General features: G+C 46.9%; 1 protein-coding gene across 2 annotated transcripts in view; it reads left to right on the top strand.

Moving 5' to 3' along the window:
* The first annotated feature begins 6,324 nt into the window (after positions 1 to 6,324).
* TTF2 (transcription termination factor 2) overlaps positions 6,325 to 18,327 on the top strand; it is a 43,725-nt gene continuing 31,722 nt past the window's right edge. The window contains exons 1-8 of one of the 2 annotated variants that reach the window (XM_074983542.1): positions 6,325 to 6,364; positions 6,763 to 6,874; positions 8,372 to 8,458; positions 11,252 to 11,318; positions 11,850 to 12,872; positions 14,680 to 14,806; positions 15,796 to 15,996; positions 17,925 to 18,082. In XM_074983542.1, the coding sequence (XP_074839643.1) occupies positions 6,337 to 6,364; positions 6,763 to 6,874; positions 8,372 to 8,458; positions 11,252 to 11,318; positions 11,850 to 12,872; positions 14,680 to 14,806; positions 15,796 to 15,996; positions 17,925 to 18,082 (1,803 nt within the window). In that variant the 5' untranslated portion in view covers positions 6,325 to 6,336. Of the gene's footprint in view, positions 6,365 to 6,762; positions 6,875 to 8,371; positions 8,459 to 11,071; positions 11,148 to 11,251; positions 11,319 to 11,849; positions 12,873 to 14,679; positions 14,807 to 15,795; positions 15,997 to 17,924; positions 18,083 to 18,327 lie in introns of those variants that run through there. The other variant, XM_074983543.1, reaches the window with a different exon arrangement.

The raw sequence follows: 18,327 nt of genomic DNA, 5'->3' as shown, positions 1-18,327 counted from the left end.
ATTCGACCTTCCCCTTTAGTGTAAACCTAGACTAAGTTATGTTTTACTGGCTGTTTTGTAGTATGGCCCCTGGCAGGGCTAAATGTCACAGTGGTGAAAATGCCTGTTGCCAGTTTGCTCAAGTTCTTTTACTGCTAGATCCCATGAGTGGAACATCACTGCTGTCTGCAAAACTGGGAATTTTTAAGGAAAACATCATAAGCACCGACTCTGGAGATGCCCGGAAAAAATGGTGAGTGCTGAGGAAAGACTTGCAGTATCTTTACCTCTTCTCTCTGCTGATCAGTGCCTCCCTCTCCCTCACTGCGCCTCCTACCCACTGTGATCAGCTGTTTTGCTGCATGCAGGAATCATGAGAGAGTGAGGGCCTGGCATGCTCAGGGGAGGGAGTGGAATGTGAGAGGGTAAGAACAGGCGGGATGGCATGGGGCCTTGAGGGAAGAGGTGAGTGGGGGTTGGCTGGGGCAGAGGTAGGGGTCAAGCACCACTCGTCCCCAGCACATTGAAAAGTCAGTGCCTGGACCAGTGTAGACAAGGCCTCAATGACTTTGATTTCTTGCAGTCCATTTTCAGAGGACAAGTACCTACATTACATAAGCCAACATCACAAATGGCATTAGTCTCCCACTTTAGGAATCTTATCACAGGATACAGCTACATAACACACCAAACCCCATTTCAGACTCAGGAACAAACCCTCTTCAGTTCATGTAGACAGTAGTCTTATTTGGGCCAGTAACCCCTCGACTCAGGCCTGTAGACCCTGCTAAGTGGGTGGGCCAGACTGTGAGTTTTGCTGTAATGCAGGCCAAAGCCCAAGTGTTTTTCAAGGTGGGCATAGCTCTATTCTGGATCACCAGATTCAGGTCTGAAGAATTTGCTAACAGATGGGTCAGCAAAGTCGGGGGCAGGCACCCCCACTAATCCTAGGCATCCTTCAGTCTGCATAGACTATGGATCGTGCCCTTCGTAACTCCATTTAAGATAGTCATTTACAGCGTTGACTGTGACTGTGGAGGCCTATACGAGAGTGACAGTCATTGCTACATCTGCTGCATATGTAGTGGGTGTCTGGCAGGTCCTTGCTGTCCTTTCTAGGGGCTCGCTTCTCCTCTGCCAGCTGTCTGATCTTCATCTCGCCCTTCTGAAGGCCCTTGTGTAGTTCCTGCTTCTGGCTGCTGTGGTCGTCTACCAGCTCTTCCCAACTATCTGGGTCGATGTCTACCTCCTTGAGGTCCCTCTTACAGATGTCTTCGTAGTGCAATTGGGGGCATCCAGGAGGTCTTTTGCCAGAGGCTAGCTCGCCGTACAGGATGTCTTTTGGGATCCTTCCATCATTCATCCTATGGATGTGGCCAAGCCAGCGGAGCCACCGCTGCCTGAGGAGGGTATGCATGGTTGGAATTCCAGCTTGCTCAAGGATGGCGTTGTTGGGCACTCTGTCCTTCCATGATATCCCAAGAATGCACCTGAGGCAGTGCAAGTGGAAGACGTTCAGCCTCTTTTCTTGCTGGGCGTACAAGGTCCAAGACTTGCTGCCGTAGAGGAGGGTGCTGAGGATGCAGGGTCTGCAGACTTGCATTTTGGTGCGAGTGTACAGCTTGTTGTTGTTCCACACTCTCTTGCTAAGTCTGAACAGAGTTGTGGGTGCTTTTCCAATCCTCCTGTTTATCTCAGTCTCCAGCAACAAGGTGTCAGTGATGGTGGACCCGAGGTAAGTAAACTTGTGGACGACCTCTCGCGTGTAGCTGTCAATGCTGATTGATGGATGTTCAGCAACGTCCTGACCAAGTACGTTTGTCTTCTCTAGGCTGATGGTAAGCCCGAAGTCCTTGCATGCTTTGGAGAACTGATCCAGCAGTTTTTGAAGCTGGCCTTCTGTGTGTGTCACTACAGCAGCATTGTCTGTGAACAGCATGTCTCTAATGAGCACTTCCTGCACCTTAGACTTAGCCTTCAGTCTTGCAAGATTAAACAGTTTCCTGTCAGATCTTGTGTGCAAAAAGATGCCCTCTGTTGAGGACCCAGAGGCAGGCTTCAGGAGGAGTGCGAAGAAGATCCCGAACAATGTCGGAGCAAGGACGCATCCTTGTTTGACGTCACTCCTGATACTGTGCCGTCATATTGGATGGTTCCTCTCGTGTTCGTGGAAAGACTGGATCATCTTGAGTAGCTGTGGTGGACAGCCTATCTTGTGGAGCAATTTAAACAGTCCATCCCTACTGACCGAGTCGAAAGCCTTGGTCAGGTCGATGAAGGCAACATAGAGTGGCTTCCTCTGCTCCCTGCATTTCTTCTGCAGCTGGTTCAGGAGGAAGATCATGTCGACAGTAGATCTCTTGGCGCAGAATCCGCACTGGGATTCAGGATACACCCTCTCAGCGAGCTTCTGGAGTCTGCCGAGGATGACACAAGCCAACAATTTACCAGTGATACTTAGAAGGGAGATTCCACAGTAATTGTTGCAGTCGCTTCCGTCTCCTTTGTTCTTATACAAGGTTAAAATATTGGTGTCCCGCATATCCTGTGGAACCTCACCCTCTCTCCAGCACAGGCACAGCACCTCATGTAGGGGTTCCAGGAGTGTGTCCAAGGCACACTTGCTTACCTCTGGTGGTTTACCATCATGGCCTGGAGCCTTTCCTACTGCAATGCTGTCAATAGCTTTCTTCAGTTCGACCACAGTTGGTTCCTTGTCCAGCCCATCCATGACTGACAGGAGCTCGGAGGCACTGAGGGCTGTATCAACCACAATGTTCTCGCATGAGTACAGCTCAGAGTAGTGCTCAACCCATCAGTCCATCTGTTTGGCTTTCTCAGTGATGACATCACCAGATTTGGATTTCAGAGGTGCTGTCTTGTTCTGGATGGGTCCCATTGCCTTCTTTATGCCCTCATACATTCCCCTGAGATTACCAGAGTCAGCACAGGTCTGGATACTGCTGCATAGCTTAAGCCAGTAGCTGTTAGCACAGCACCTGGCTGTCTGCTGTACTATTTTCCTGGCTACTCTGAGCGCTTGCTGGGTACTCTGACTTGGTGCGTGTTTATGCTCCAGAAGTGCAGTGCACTTCTTTTCGATGACTAAAATCATCTCATCGGAGTTAGTTTCGAACCAGTCGTTTGTGTTTCCAGCTCTTCTTCCAAACACTGACAAGGCCATATTGTAGATTGTGTCCCTCAGATGCTGCCATCTGGATGTCGCATCAGCACCCTCAGGGCTGCTGCGCAGATTCTCTGCAAGGGTCTCTCCAAATATTTCGGCTTTTTCTGAGTTTGCCGTCTTTCTAACATCAATGTGGGGCCTTCCAATTGGTTTAGAATGGTGCAGCTTCTTGGGTCTCAGCTTCAGCTTGGAGCAGACTAGCAAATGATCTGTATCGCAGTTGGCACTATGGTAGCTGCATGTCAGGAGAACGTTTTTGAGGTTGTCGTGTCTGGTGATGACCAAGTCTAATTGGTGCCAGTGTTTTGAACGTGGGTGTCTCCATGACACACTATGCTGTGTCTTGGTTCGGAAAAATGTGTTTGTGATGCACAGATTGTGGTACGTGCAAAGTTCGAGGAGACGCTGTCCGTTTTCATTATTTTTCCCACACTGAAGTGACCTAGGCAAGAGGGCCATGAGTCATGATTGGCTCCAACTCTTGCATTGAAGTCACCCAAAAGGTACAGTTGATCACGAACAGGTGTTTGCACTATGGAGGCACTAAGCTCATCATAGAACTTGTCCTTTGCTTCTGGTGTGGTGTTCAGGGTTGGAGCGTAAGAGCTGACCAGGTGGACGGGACCGGCACAGATTTGAAGTTTGACCTGAAGGAGTCTCCCTGATCTGCCCGTGACTAGTTCCACCATTTGCAGAAGGGTGTTTCTGATGGCAAAGCCAACACCGTGCTCCCTGGGTTCCTCTTGGGCTTTGACCTGCCAGAAAAGGGTGTAGTCCTTTTCCTTTAGGGATCCCAAAGCTGCGAGTCGCGTCTCCTGCAAAGTGGTGATGTCAACTTGGAGCCTCTTCAGTTCCTCGTTGATGACAGCAGTCTTTCGGGTGTTGCTGATGTCCTGAAGATCTTCAGTCAAACCGGTGAACGTGGTCTGAACATTCCAACAAGCAAGCTTGAAACTTTGATGATTTCTTTTTCTTAATAATTTTCTTGTTGGTTTGTCTGGTGCTCATTTCAGTCACTTGTCAGGTTTGGAAACCTTAAGCCTCATGCACTCAGTGAGGCAAGTGAACTGGGGCGACACAGTACCCTACTGGCTGGGGGCTGCCCAGCTTAAGGCTGGCGGTGACTGTCCAATGAGATGCAATGATCTCCCCCACCGTCGGAAGCAACCCCTGGGGCTCGTTTTCTACGCCAATTGAGCAAGAGCTTATAACTGGTACCTGTTGCCTCCCATGTTGGTTCAACGCTGTTAAGCAATGCTGGAGTACCTCTCCAGGAGTGAGCCTCGGCAATTTTTATGGAGAGCCTGGGCTGCCCAGACACCAGGCCCCCCTCTCCGTTTTACTGATATAGTCCAAAGGAAAGGATAACCTCTACGTTTGATACCAGCTCAGCTGCAGGAGTTGCTGGGACAGTGCCAGAAGTTGACACAGAACCGCCTTAGGACTCCCCTCCAGATTTTCTGTCAGGGTTTACTCCCTTAGCCTTAGTCCTTCCCAGAATAACCCACAAGGCAGTGGGGTGTCTTCCTCCACCTTCACAGGAGTTGTTGATTTGCAGCACCACACCTCCTGGTCCGCTGTTGAGACTGTGCATTAGAAAGGTGAAGGAACAAGTTCCTCCATAAGGTCGGTATGTGAGACTGACCAGACCCCCCTCACTGTGTTTCGCCTGTGAGCTGATGCAGGTGCCCAGGGGATGGCATCACTGTAATGCACAACAGCTGCTAGGAGCCAACAGTGAGAGTTGAGTGGTAGGTGAGGACCAGTGCTTCCGTCTGCCTGAAAAGGCACAGCTGCCAGAGAGGCAAAAGGTACTACCTCTACCCCAGACACCCCATATCACCCCAGGCACCCCCCCACAGGGGTTGTAAAATTTCAAAAGGTGGTGCATAACATGATTGACTGATATTTGGCAGGCTCATACATCTCATTAAAAATGTTGAAATATATTACTGTTTTTATGTATGTGCCTTCACATTTATATACCAAGTATTTTACATTCTACAGTCTTATTTTCTTACATGTTCCTAAAGGGTGTTTTTTATATGGAAGTAACAAATTTCCATCAGTTGGGGTTATATTAGACAGATTGTGGGAGCCTTACTGATTGAAGCAACAAAAAGTGGGCTTGATGTAAAAAGTTTGCTCATCCCTATGCGAGCATTATCTCATAATCTCCTGGAGTTGTACTCCCTCTTCAGTTTCAAAACCTGTCCCTTGCTTCCCAGGAACCTCAAATCACCTTCTGGTTTATAATATTTAGGGTTATCATGAGATGAACTTTAAAGTGCTATATCCTGAAGTAAAAGAACAGTAAAATGAGGCATTTTAGTTTTACCAGGAGGAAAACTCACTGAGGTCAACCCACAGGTGTTAGTTAACCCAGGGTACAAAATACATCTCTTTCAGCAATGAAAACATACGCCATATCACAGCTGAGGCATAGCGTCAAGGTACAGCAAAAAGGAAGGTCTGTGCCGATTACAAATTCAGAACTATACAATCGGCCTCAACAACGATCCAAACTGCTTCACACTCTGCAGAGGCAATTTCCGCTGGAGGGATCTTCACATTTTCCCCAATCTACCATATCTCCTGCCTCATCTAGCGCTACATTTGCTCTAAGCCAAATATCCTGCCCTCCCGCTGGCTGTCAGATCAGACGGGCGGAGGCAAGCCCGGGGACCGCACAGCCTCGCCTTGGGCAGGACGACCGCAAGCCGGTAGCACTGGAGCAACTTTAAGACGGGGGTGCTGAGCTGCTCCCCTCCCACGCTCGCCCCTCAGTGACACGGCTGGGGAGCCCTGGCGCGGGAGCCGACAGATCCAACCCCACAGCCTGCAGCGCAGCCCCAGCGTAAGGCGACCGATACCAGACGCCGACACGCCCAGCGCAGGCGCGCGCTAATTCTCATTGGCTGCCTCCCCGCGAACGGCCCCGCCCCCTGCCGTCGCCGGCGTTCGAAACCTGCGTGCGCGCGCGGAGAAAGCGACGGGGACTGGCGGCGCAAGGCGGCGATCACCCGGCTTACTTCCCTCCCCGATGTGATTGGCCGATGTGTTAGTGAAGGGGCGGGAACCTTATGCGAGACTGGCTGACTCCGGGAGGGGGCGGGGCTTATTGAAAGCGTTTTGTTTCCGGAGGATCTGCCCGGAGCGCGGAGCTGGGCATGGAGGTGGTGCGGTGCACGGGGCACGGTGAGGGGCGGCACGGGCCCCAGCCGGGGGGACTAGGGCAACTGCATTATGTGTTTGTGTGGGGAGTTGGCTGGAACAGGGGTCCCCAGAGCTGCTGGGCGGGGGACAGGTTCCTTGGGCGGGAGAGTCTTTCGTCCGGGGCTGGGAGGGTAGGTCCCTAGAGCGGGCAGTCCCCAGACGGGGTCGGAGGGGGATCTCCAGAGTTATGGGTCCCTGGGATGGGGGACCAGTCTGCATGTGAGGCTGGATTCCCTGGGGCTGAGGGGTGTCTCCAGACTGGCTGTTGGGGGATGTGGGGGGTGGGCACCACATGTATGTGGTGGGCTCCTGAGCCAGGGTCTCAGAGGGGAGCTGATGTTGGGGCTGGTCTCACAAGCCTGCTTTTTTTCCCCCACCAGGGTCTCTCTGCTTACTCAAAACAGGTGTTAAGGATGGGCCGAACAAAGGGAAAAGCTTCTATGTGTGTGGCGTCCAGGACCAGGGGTCCTGTGGATTTACCCTCCCTGCAGAGTAGGTTTAGGGAGGGGGCTGTTCCTGTTCTGCATCATACCTGCCTCTGAGGGGTGATGCTGAGTTGTCATGGTACAGGTTGTGTTGTGTTGTGTTGTGTCGTGTCATGTCATGGTGTGTGTCATCTGAGCTTTTCCACTGTTGGATTTGCTGTTGGGTTACGTTATACAAATATTCATTACTCAGCAAAGGCATGTGTTCTCAGGGGCAGTGCGGTTTAAGCATAATCTGATCCTGAAAATAATCTGGGGAACAAAAAAAATCCTAATCCCTTTAGCAAGTCCATACAGTATTTTATTGTTTGTATTTCCGTAGTTCCTCAGAGCGCTAAGTACAGATCAAAGCTCTCAATAAGCTAGGTGTGGTACAAACATAGGGCAAAGAGATGATCCCTGGACTAAAAAACTCACAGTCTAAGATTAATCCTAGAGGTACAAACAAGTGGGACAAACACAAGGTCACAGTGAGGTAATATTAGTCATCATGATAGGCAGCAACCTCATCACACCAGCTGATTAACAGTTATTAGCTTTTTTTTTTTCTATGTATGGTAAAAGAGACAGTAAAACGAGTTACATGCCTGCAAATCTGCAGTTTTTATCCATCATGTATACTTTCACCATGGGCTACAAAACACCATTTATGTGTAGATGTAGCTGTAGCTCATCCTGCACTTCATCCATAGATTAGCTAGAAGTATCAGTATCCTACTAGTCAGGGCTCTGTCTGTTTGTCTGTCATGGATTCAGTGACTTCTGCAGCAGCTGATGTGCCTGCCCGAGGGGCTCCCTGAGCAGTTTTGGTAGCCCCTGGGCCAGTCACACCAGCCACTGCTGGGCAGTCTTGTTGGGGTGGCAGCAGCAGGAGTTCAGGAAGGGTTGGGGTGTGGGGTGGTGGCCACTTGTTGAGGCTTAGCTCCTAACTCCATGTGCTGCCACTGCCTCCACACCTCTTGTTGGCCATGGTTCCCAGCCAGTGAGAGCTGCAGAACCAGGGCTTGGGCCAGAGTGGAGGCAGCATGTGAAGCTAGGAGATGGAGGTCACCACTGTCCATGAGCCAGGTAGGGACCCTGCCTCAGCCCTGCCAGCCACCTCCCACTCTGGGGAGGGCACCCTCTGGGCCATTTGTCCCCCACCCCACTCCCCCATTACCCATGGCATCCCCAGGGTCACCCCATCAAGATTTTTGTCCGTGCTATGTAGTAAAAGTCACGGAGGCTCATTCCGGAGGCTCATTCCAGCGGCTCATTGTGACTTGTAGTGAAAATACACGTGACTAAATTGCAGCCATACTCTTAGTTTTTTTACATGAAAAATAGAGCTTCATCTGTCTCTCACCTTGACAACCTGCTTTGTAATGACACCAAAACAATACAGAACCCAGGCTAATCATGCCTGCAAGAAAAACAAGATTTTCATTCTATCTTAGGCGTGTGTTTCTACTACCGTTCTTACTCAGGCAGCTCAAATGTGTTTTTTTTCCACCCCCCCGTTCAGCCTGCCTGCTTCCTACTGCTTGATCCATGAGAAATATATGGTGGAGCTGCAAGTTCTGATACAGCAACAGAACAAAGAAGAATACAAGTAGGTTTGTTCAAAGGGAATAAGTACCGCTTATAGTTTCCATTCAGTTGAATGGCTTAGATATCTCTTCCTTTTTGTGATCCTAGCCTCATCACTATTTATACAGTAAAGTCTCAGAATATGAAAACCCAGAGTACGCGACCCTGCTCTTACAAGGCTGACCACTGATTCCTACAGTAAATCCTGGAAACGCATGATTTCCAGTCGAACTAAACTCGCTTCCTCTGGGCCCTGGCTCAACTCTTCCCCCCGCCCCCCCACCCCCTCCCCGGTTCTGGCCCTCCCAGCGCTGCTAACCACCCGTGAGCAGCGCTCCTGCTCATCCCCCACCCCCATCTCTGGTTCTAGCTCACCACCCCTCAGGCACAAATCCAGCTCCACCTTCCCAGCCCCGGTTCAGCCCCCCTCTGCTGGTTCCGCACCTGTGTGCGGCTCCACACCTCACCCCCCCGTCTCGCTCTGGCTCCATCTCATCACCCTTTACGCATGGCTCCAACTCAATGTGCTGCCTCAGTTTAAACCCCCTGCATGCAGCCCCGGTTCCATCATCCCAGCCCAGTTTAAACCCCCACCCACCCCCCACGTGCAGCCCTGGTTCCAAGTGCTCCTTCCCCACCCCGGTTCAAGCTCCCCGATGCATCTCCAGTTGAAGCCACCCACCCCTAGGCGCAGCCCCCATTCGAGCCCCCCATGAGCAGCCCCGGTTCAAGCCCCTCCATGGCCCGGCTCACCACCCCTGTGCACAGCTCCACTCCCCACCTTGCCCCCCTGCAGCCCTAACCAACCCCAGGCTTAGCCCCCCCCGACCTGCCTCCCATGGCCCCAACCCCCTGTCAGGCTTAACCCTCCCCAGCTGCCCCCTCGCCACCCCAGGACTTACCTTTCTGGTGCTTCCCTGGCTGCAGAACGTCTGTTCCACTGGGGAAAAAGTCAGACCCCCACTTACGCAAAATACAGGTTATGCGAGGGTGTGCTGAACGGAACGCTCATGTAACTCGAGGGTCTGCTGTAGTCCCTTGTGTATGCCATTACGTGGGTTTGCATATTGTTTTTCCAATATGGCAGGTTCCAGTTCCTAAGATCATAAACTGTAAATAAGGACTGAGATGAGATGTCTTTGTTGTACGAAATTGACATCATTGTAAAACAGTCTGAATCTTCCAATGTTAAAATGCAGATATTGTTAGAGGATAGATACTGTTTGTGTTAGACAATGCAAGGCTCCAAAAAAACAGCTTGCAGCCACGTTCACTTTCTACTGGCTAGTTGTAATTTGTCTAAATAGTGGACAGTGATGTCATATATGGATTTCACTGGCTTGAGTTTGTGATAATCACGTTAATGGTGGACAGTAAAGCCATGGCTGAGCAATCCAAATGAGTAAAAACAAGTGATAGTGTAGCATTTATAGTGTGCCATCATGTAGTCTCTGTGTGACACCAAGTTATAGAAGAATCCCTTGTAAGAACATTACAGAGATTTAAAACAAATCATAGTATTGTTTCTCATATCCTTGTGTCTGTGAAGCTGTCTTAGTCGGCATGAGTCGAAATGGGCTGGGCTCAGACAGAATTTAACACTAATAAATGTAAAACTTCTATAAAATAGAGTCCTAGACACAAATATGTCAGCATTTAACCTAATTCTGGCCACTCCAGGACTGGAAAGGCTCCTGTTTCCTCTTCAGTGATGTCAGTGTTCCATTTCTAGTCTTGCTGGGCCATTGGATTTTGGACTCTAAAATTTATCACTGGACCAAGACCATGGTAGACCTCGGACCATGGATGAGAGAAGTTACGTAGTTTGGGTGGTGGTGGTGGTTGTTTTTTTAAGTATCAACTGTCCGAAGTGGCTCAGCAGTTAGAAATGCTAGACTAAATCCAGAGAGGAGAGGAGATTATTGGGCAGGTGTCAGTTATGTGATGAATTACACTGGGGGGGTGACTAATAATCAGGTGCTTCCCCAAGTTGTCCCATGGATATCACTGTCAAATAGAAGACCACAATTTTCTTTGACTCCCAGTGTTTTGCCTGAAATAACAGGGCTTTCTTATAATTGATTTACTTATTCAGTATCTTTCAAAATTTTGGTCCCTTTCTTATTAAGAACCAACTCATTCTATTCAGTGATCCAACCTTGTATTATCGCAGAAGGTTTGGCTTTGATACAGTTTGTTTATATTTATGTAATATAGGCTATCCACCTGGGTTCAATTAAAATTCACAATAACTAAGTAGAAAACAACTGCAGTCCAGTAAAAGCATCTTATAGACCTCTGTCTCTTTGGCTGCCAATTTAGGAGAAGACTCTCTCTTACTACTTAGCCTAATTCCGCTTCTTCTCAATTTCTTTTCTCCCCAAGCCTTTAAAGAAGAGAGGCAGTGCATTTAAAAACTAATACATTTGGCCTTTTATTAAACCCTGAGGGGTTTCCAAGACTTTGATCTTAATCGGTGACTGAATCCCACTGAAAGATCTACATCACGCTCACTCAGTTTTTTTTCCAAGGCAAGAGAGGAACTTTAATCAGAGAAAATTAATGTATCCAGAGGATTTTAATGTAGAGAGCTGTACATTGGGCAGCTACTAAATTTGATCTCTTCTTGTGTTTTTAAAGATCTTCAGTGATAGACTAAATTCATAAAAAGCCCTGTCAAGTGCAGATCCAGAGAGACTGTCTGGGACACTGTGCGTACAATCTAAATTTTTAATTATCTCCTGCATCAGAAGTTAATAGTATAGGTGCGATAACTAGTTCTCACAGCTCATGTTTTCTTTTTCTTGTCTACAAGGCTGTATTATCGATGCCTTAAAAGTAAGATGGAAGGGAAGCGATGGTGTGGGAGAGTCCCATGGCAGGTACAAGTTCATCATTTATATTTAAGCTCTCCACTGCTCACCACGTGTGATTGTTTAAATTTGTCCATGCTACAACCTGTCATTTAACTTGCGAAGGGCTGCAGGTTCCAGAGTACAGTGGGGCCTTTCTTTATAGGCTTAGATAAAACTTACTGCCTCAGGCCAAGGCACAGAGCATAGTCTGCGTAGTGGGCAGTCTGGCTTCAGCATCCGGCCCTAGTCTATTGTCTTTTTCCCCTAGCCTTAATCTCAGAGGCATTGTGGTTGATGAGACATCCTGCTTAGTCCCTGGGTTGGGGTGGATGGGCAGTGGGTGCAGGGCATCAGCCTTATGCTTTTCAGTGATGCCTTCTAGAGTCAAGGGCTTATTAGTACCTGCACAGAAAGATGGTGGCTATGACATGGGCTAGTTGGCATTAAGAGAAAGGAGTTATTCATAGACGCTAATGTTTTGTTTGAGAGGGTTATGGTATGTTCGAGGGTATGGACTGGAATTCATTTCCCAAAGAATTTCATTTGCATATCTTGCAGGACTCCAAAGCCATCAAACTGCCAGTGGAGTCAGAATCCCAGCACGCATCAGAGTTATTCCTTAATCCCAGTGGTCTGAGAAATCCATTCAGAGTTATAGACAAAAATTGTGAACTGTCCTGGAAACTACTTAGTGAAGACAACAGGGAGAAAAACACCACTGAAGGAGTGAAGCAGAAGGAAAAGAGAGAGAAGGCCTTAGATAAAAAGGAGGAGGAGGAGAAATTGACATCTGAACCCCAGATGGGAAGAGAGCTTCCAGCAGGAATGAAGGTTAAGAAAAAGCAGTCTGGAGAGAAGAGACCTGATGCACAACTGTGGGAAGGAACAGGAGCCAACGCAAAGTCAAGTCAGTCTGAGACTGGGAAAGAGCGAAACCTTTTGGGTGATAAACTGACATTTGATACCAGCGGGGAGACTGAGAAATCCTCCGAGCACAAACAGGAGGAGGCACGTGCAAAGCCAGTGAAAGATGCCTTATGCAAAGAAAGGAAACTAAAGCCCTCACCCCTAAGCTTTGAGAGCGACAAAGCAAACTCCGAGCCACCGAGAGAGGAGAAACTTGGAAAGCGAGACTCGAAAAGCAGGGAGGACAAAGGAATAGAAGTGATGGTAAATGCTGGGGAGAAGGACTCGACTCACAGAGAGTGTGTGATTTCCCCGGAGGCTACAGGCTCATGCAGTGCTGATGGTATTGACCAAGTGCCCTCTGAAGGAGGCCCAGTGGCACGGCCATCCCCATCGAAGGCAGGAATCGTGCCCAGGGAGGGAAGATATGCCAGTCAAAGTACTAGCAGAGAAGATGATACAGTTGTGTTTGTTTCTTCCACACGGGGCAAAGACCAAACTGATGGGTCAGTATTGAATTTGCAACAGGGAGAGGTTCTTTCCAGACGTTCGCACATGAATGAACAAAGGGTTTACTCTTCCTCTCTAGAAGTTGCCTCATCTGTGCAGAAGGAAGAAACCCAGGACGCCAAAGCCCTTCAGAACTGTCTTGCAGTCCAGTTGAAACAGAAGAAGGTTGTTATTTTTATTATATGCCTCACTTTTGCTCTTTCCATTCTTGAGGTAGCTGTATGCTCCAACCCTATTAGGCTGCAGAATCAAGCCCCCACTGAGCACTCACTCTCTCAAGTGCTTAGAGATAGGCAACTGCTTCAGGCTTTTGAAAACTCAGACTAGACATAAACCAGTGCAATTGGTGTACACGTAGAACAGTGCACAAGAACTTCAGGCCTTCTGGTTTGGGGATACCTAGTCTTTTCTCTTCTGAGGGCCATGCCAGTAACATGGTATGAACTTATGGGCTGCACCTTAGGCTGTGTTTGTATAGCAGCTGCAGGAGCATTTCCTACAGTGGATAGGTATGTGCTATCAGTGGTTGACCTAAGGCACTACAGACAGCAGTGTGGCTGCATTGGGTGGGGAGACAGCTAGGCTAGTCTTTCAAATACCTACCCAGGATCGAGCAGGATTGTAGTTGGGAGATGAGCTCGAGTATTGCAGCTGCATTGCTGTTTTTAGCGTGCAAGGCTGAGCAGAACAAGCACACATCTGTTTTTCTATTCTGGGAAGCACCCAAAATTGCCACCATGTTCGCTTTTTAAAAGCGCAGTAATACAGCAAACCCTCAAAATGTGTAATTTCAAGTTGCCCTTAACTTGCATTAACACAAGTTACGCACAACTCAAAATCCCGCTTCCCACAGCCCTGGTTCAACCTCCCCTCCCCTCCCCTCCATGGACCAGCGCAACACCCTGCATGGCTCTGGCTCACCTTCACTCCCCGACCCCTCCTGCAACCCTAGCCCACCCCAGGCTCAACTGCCCTGCCCCCTCCCATGGCCCCAACCGACTGCCAGGCTTAACCCTCCTCAACTCTCCCCCCCCCCCCCCCCCGACCTCTGGACTTACCTTTCAAGAGTTGCTCCAGGTGCTTCTGCTGCTTCCTGACTGCAGAACGTGTGTTTCGCTGGGGGAAAATGCCGCCCCAGACTTATGGGCAGTTCGAGTTATGCAAGGCTACCTGGGAATGGAATACTCGCGTAACTTGAGGGGTTCCTGTTGTTAGGAAAAAATGACTAAAAAGGCATCATGGAGAAGGTTTCCAGCTTTGCAACCTTATTCTGGGTTGTAGAAAACAGTGTCCTTTCAGTCTTGTTCGTAATCACTAATAAGATCTGAAAACTGAATTAGAAATGCTGTTCTGATCACACATAGGTCAAAATAGAATTTAGATCTGGCTACCTGAACTATTACTTTTGTTGCCTAACATGGTGAAGTAAGAAGTAAAAATAATAAAGTAATCTAGATTGAATGCCAGGGAGAGCTATTGAGATCCTTAAACTGCACTGTTATCTCACATCTCATAATCTTAGGGAATTAGGACTTCCTGTGAAGTTTAATAATAGTTAACTTGTAGTTTAAGATGCTTCAGAGGTTGTTATAACCCTTATACCAACTGTTACATGTCCACAGTGCTTTTTTTTTTTTTTTTTTTTTTTTTATATATGTGAAATGAGGTGCCAGTATTCAGCCAGCTTCCCACCTCCTCCCTTCAGCCAACCCCATGGCTGGGGCTACCGAGATGCTGATACTCAATACCAGTTAAAAAAAAAAAAAAAAAAAAAAAGCACTGCATTTGCTGATATTTTTGAGATTGCAGAATTGGGTAAATGTATCTGACTTCCTGTAATGCAAGCCTTACCCTTTTTACTTCTGACCTTTTGACTGTCCTGTGTAGAGGAGACTTACTGGAAGGAAGTATTTGTGTGTGGATATCAGTAAAGAGCATATATATGATGTGGATTTTGGGTTTTGTCTTTTAGAGTATTTTGGCAACCGTGAATGTTCAGGCCCTGCCAGATAAAGGTGAAAGATTATTAAAGCAAGTGCAGGATTTGGAAGCCGCACTCAGTGCTCTCAGCCTTTCAACAGCAGAAAGTACAGAGGAGGGTAAGATGGATGGTCAAAATTTTGCAGAGTGGTACGTCTGACTACAGTGTTTATAAAAATCGTAAGTTCATACACAGCATGTGGCATCTATAGAGCTATGGAAACATGAATAAGCTGAACACACAAATTGAAAGAAATGAAAATGAATGTATTAAATTTCCCTTGTCTGTGAGTGAACTTTTTAATTAGGAGCTGTTCCCCCCCCCCCCCCCCCCCCCCCGGTGACATGACTAGATTCCTGAATTGTTGGATTCTGTTGCAGCTCTAGCAATATGTTAGCTGTATGATTTAAGTCAAGTCACATGCTGACCAGTATCCTGAGGGTTAACGTTTTCTCTCTTATGAGAACCTTACTTTTTGTACAAGATATTTAAATTATTTTGCTTCAAAAGTACAATGTGCCAAATTTATACTGTCATTTTGTGGCCAGATGTGTTTGAGTAGATATTTCTGGAGTTTCCTCACAATCCAATATACTAACTCATTAACCTAATTATTTGTATTAATCCTCTGTGGATGAGATGGGTATTGAGGTGGCGACACATACATATAAAATATCTCTATCATGTTGTATTTTAATTCATATTGATGACAAGAGCCAGGTTGACAGTTCCAGAAACTAGTTTTCTAGCAACAAAATGCGTAACTCGTAGCAGCTTAGAGCGATCTAGCAGGCACATTCCTCTCCATGGAGTTTGTTCCAGCCGAGAGCTGGAAGGACCACTTACAAGGGGGAGAATGTATCTCAGATTCATCAGGCCACTTGTTCCTGGGCATTTACTGAGAATGTCAAGAAGGGTCACCCCTTGTAACATGGACAGATCCACTGTAAACAGAACAGAGTCCCATGTCTCAAATAGTGCACGGAATTTCACTGGTTAAATGAAACATTTGGGTCCTTTGACACATGTGAAGTGGTGACCTAAAGCTGGGGACACTGTTAAGTCCATTGGCAGCTGTTAACTTCAGATATTTCCCTTGTCAAGCAGGGGAAAATGGGAGCAGTGACACTCGGGAAGAATCTCTGTGCAGCACATTCAGCAAGATAACCTCTGAACCACCGACCACTGCGCATCTGAAAAAGCCAGAGCCATTCCAGGGTCCTCTTGCTGAAAGCTCTCTAGGACTGCACGGTTGCAGCTCAGCTCCCTCTCTAGGATCCAGTCAATACTACAGTCATGTTTATGGAGGTAAAGTTGGGTCGGCAGCAAGAAATTAAGCCGACCCGCTATCTAGCAGTTGGCTTTTTCCATGTTAAATAGCATAATCACTCACCATTTGGGAGGGAATCTTAAGTTCTGTGGATGAGCAAGAAATTATTATTCCAGTAAATTTCTAGTTGCTTTCTTATGCAGAATCTTAGCATAGAAAGAAGTAAAGTGAGGTATCTTGTGAAGTAAATCCTGACAGAAGGAATATCCAGGTACATCAGGGTTTCAGAAGCTTTGTTAAGATGGTTTCTGGCAAGCTGCTGCCATGTCTCCTTCAGTAAGCAGAGTGTAAATCTCTATATGCTATTCTTCATCCTAAAGCAAGTGAAGAACTCTCTCTAGGTGGGGGTTTGCCACCTGTAGGCTGGGTCTACACAGCGCTCTGCCCACTGCTGTTGCCGGCAGAGCTATGCAAAATGAGCTTCTCAGGATTGCAAATGGCATGCGGTTTACATCCTCTCAAAGCTCATTACCATAGCCCCATGAGAGTTCGGCATCAGCAGAGGCGGGTGCCAGCACTGCAGCGACTGTTGGACCAGCCTCTGCTGTCAGAGCCCCTCTCTGTTGCCGGTCCCTTATGCCTCAAACATTAAAACTTAGATGACAGCGGCACTGGGCAGAGCGCCGTGAAGACCCAGCCTATAGGTGGCAAACCCCACCCACAGAGTTCTTCACTTGGTTTAGGATGAAGAATAGCATATTGAGATTTACACTCTGCTTACTGAAGGGACATGGCGCTGGGCAGAGTGCCGTGGAGACATAGCCATAACATATACAAAAAAGCTCTATGTTGCCCATGGGGATTAGGCAATGTGATTAGATACTAATTCCTGGCAGGGTGGATTGATTTAAATCAGTTTTAATTTTGTTTTGCATTGCACTTTTTAGGTGTGTGTGTTTAAAGAAAGGATTCTTATTGGTTGGTCACCATTAAAATGTGTTCTGTATGTAACTCCAGTGTAGCCTTCACACTACAGTTTGTATTTGATTTGCTAACCAGAATAATATAGCTATTCAAATTTATTTAAACAATTATAGCTTAATTTATATTCAGATTCTTAATTTTGCATTTTATTAAAATGGTGAATGATGCATTTATTTACTAGATTATCATTAATTTTTAGTTGTGATTTATGTTTACCTCTGGATAGAAATTCAAATTCACTCATATACCAAAGCACCATTTTTACTTATTTAAATAAAACTAATACACAAGAAGATGTATAAACAAGATTATTAAAGCATGTTTTGCATTTAAAATTGTTATATTAAATAAAAAATATCTGCTGATAGTGAATTGAACTGATTTGTTTCTGGTCACCATGTCCTTCCAGATTTTAAAGCTAGTAGAGATAGTCCTGTCACATGGGGTTCTTATTCATGGAGTGTAAAAGGAAAACAAACTTTTTCTTTTTCCAACTCCCAGTTGGCTTCTTGAATGAAGTAGGCATTGAAATGAGCTAGTTCATTAAACTAAAAATGAAGAAAAATATCTTCATCTACACCTGCAGACTAGGCTACTGCTGACAAAAGCTGCTTTTTAGCCCCTCAATAAGCTCTGACTTCAGATGGTTGTCTAGTAACTTGCACTAGTTCAGTGATTATTTTTTTTCTTTAAAACTTGGCAGTGGACGTGTACAGATTACCAATTTTGTATTTCATTTTGTATGATTTTAATAGTAGTAAGCCTTATCCTAAATTGACCATTTCACATTTAAAAAAATCATAAAAACCTTCTATTTAAAAATTGTATGTACTAAAATAAAATAGACTTTTATCCACAGTGTTGCATGCATTGTAGTGTTTCCCGGGAGCTTATTCCCATTTAACCATGTCTTTTTGGCCTCTGAGCTTGTTGGTGGAAATTAGCACTATAAACCATCCTCATTCACTGTTATCTTTCCCAGTAAACTCCAATGTGCAGGGTCTGTATGGGGGCAGAATGACTGAAGATCGACTCTGGGCTGTGCACAATGCCACAAGTGAGGCCATTAACCATCTTCACAGGTCTCTAGAATCCTGCCCCACAGAGGAGACTGTGGCTGAGGACCCATCTGGGTTGAAGGTGAGCCAATAGCAAGGGAGGGCAGTACTCAATTTGATTCACTTTCATGTAGTTGCCATTATGAAACACAACATCAGGGATTATGGTATAAAATGGGTCATGCCGACATATTGCCTACTCCTAGACAAGTCTGCTACCTTGTGGTAATGTACATTGTTCCACTTAATCCATGATTTGCATAAATAAAAAGCAGATCTCTTTATCCTTTGCTCCTCCCACAAAAAATGATGGGAATGGACTTCAGT

Source organism: Carettochelys insculpta, chromosome 1, assembly GCF_033958435.1.
Source record: "Carettochelys insculpta isolate YL-2023 chromosome 1, ASM3395843v1, whole genome shotgun sequence".
Classification (NCBI taxonomy): domain Eukaryota; kingdom Metazoa; phylum Chordata; order Testudines; family Carettochelyidae; genus Carettochelys; species Carettochelys insculpta.
The sequence above is the reverse complement of the archived record's forward strand: the minus strand, read 5'-3'. Positions and strand labels throughout refer to the sequence as shown.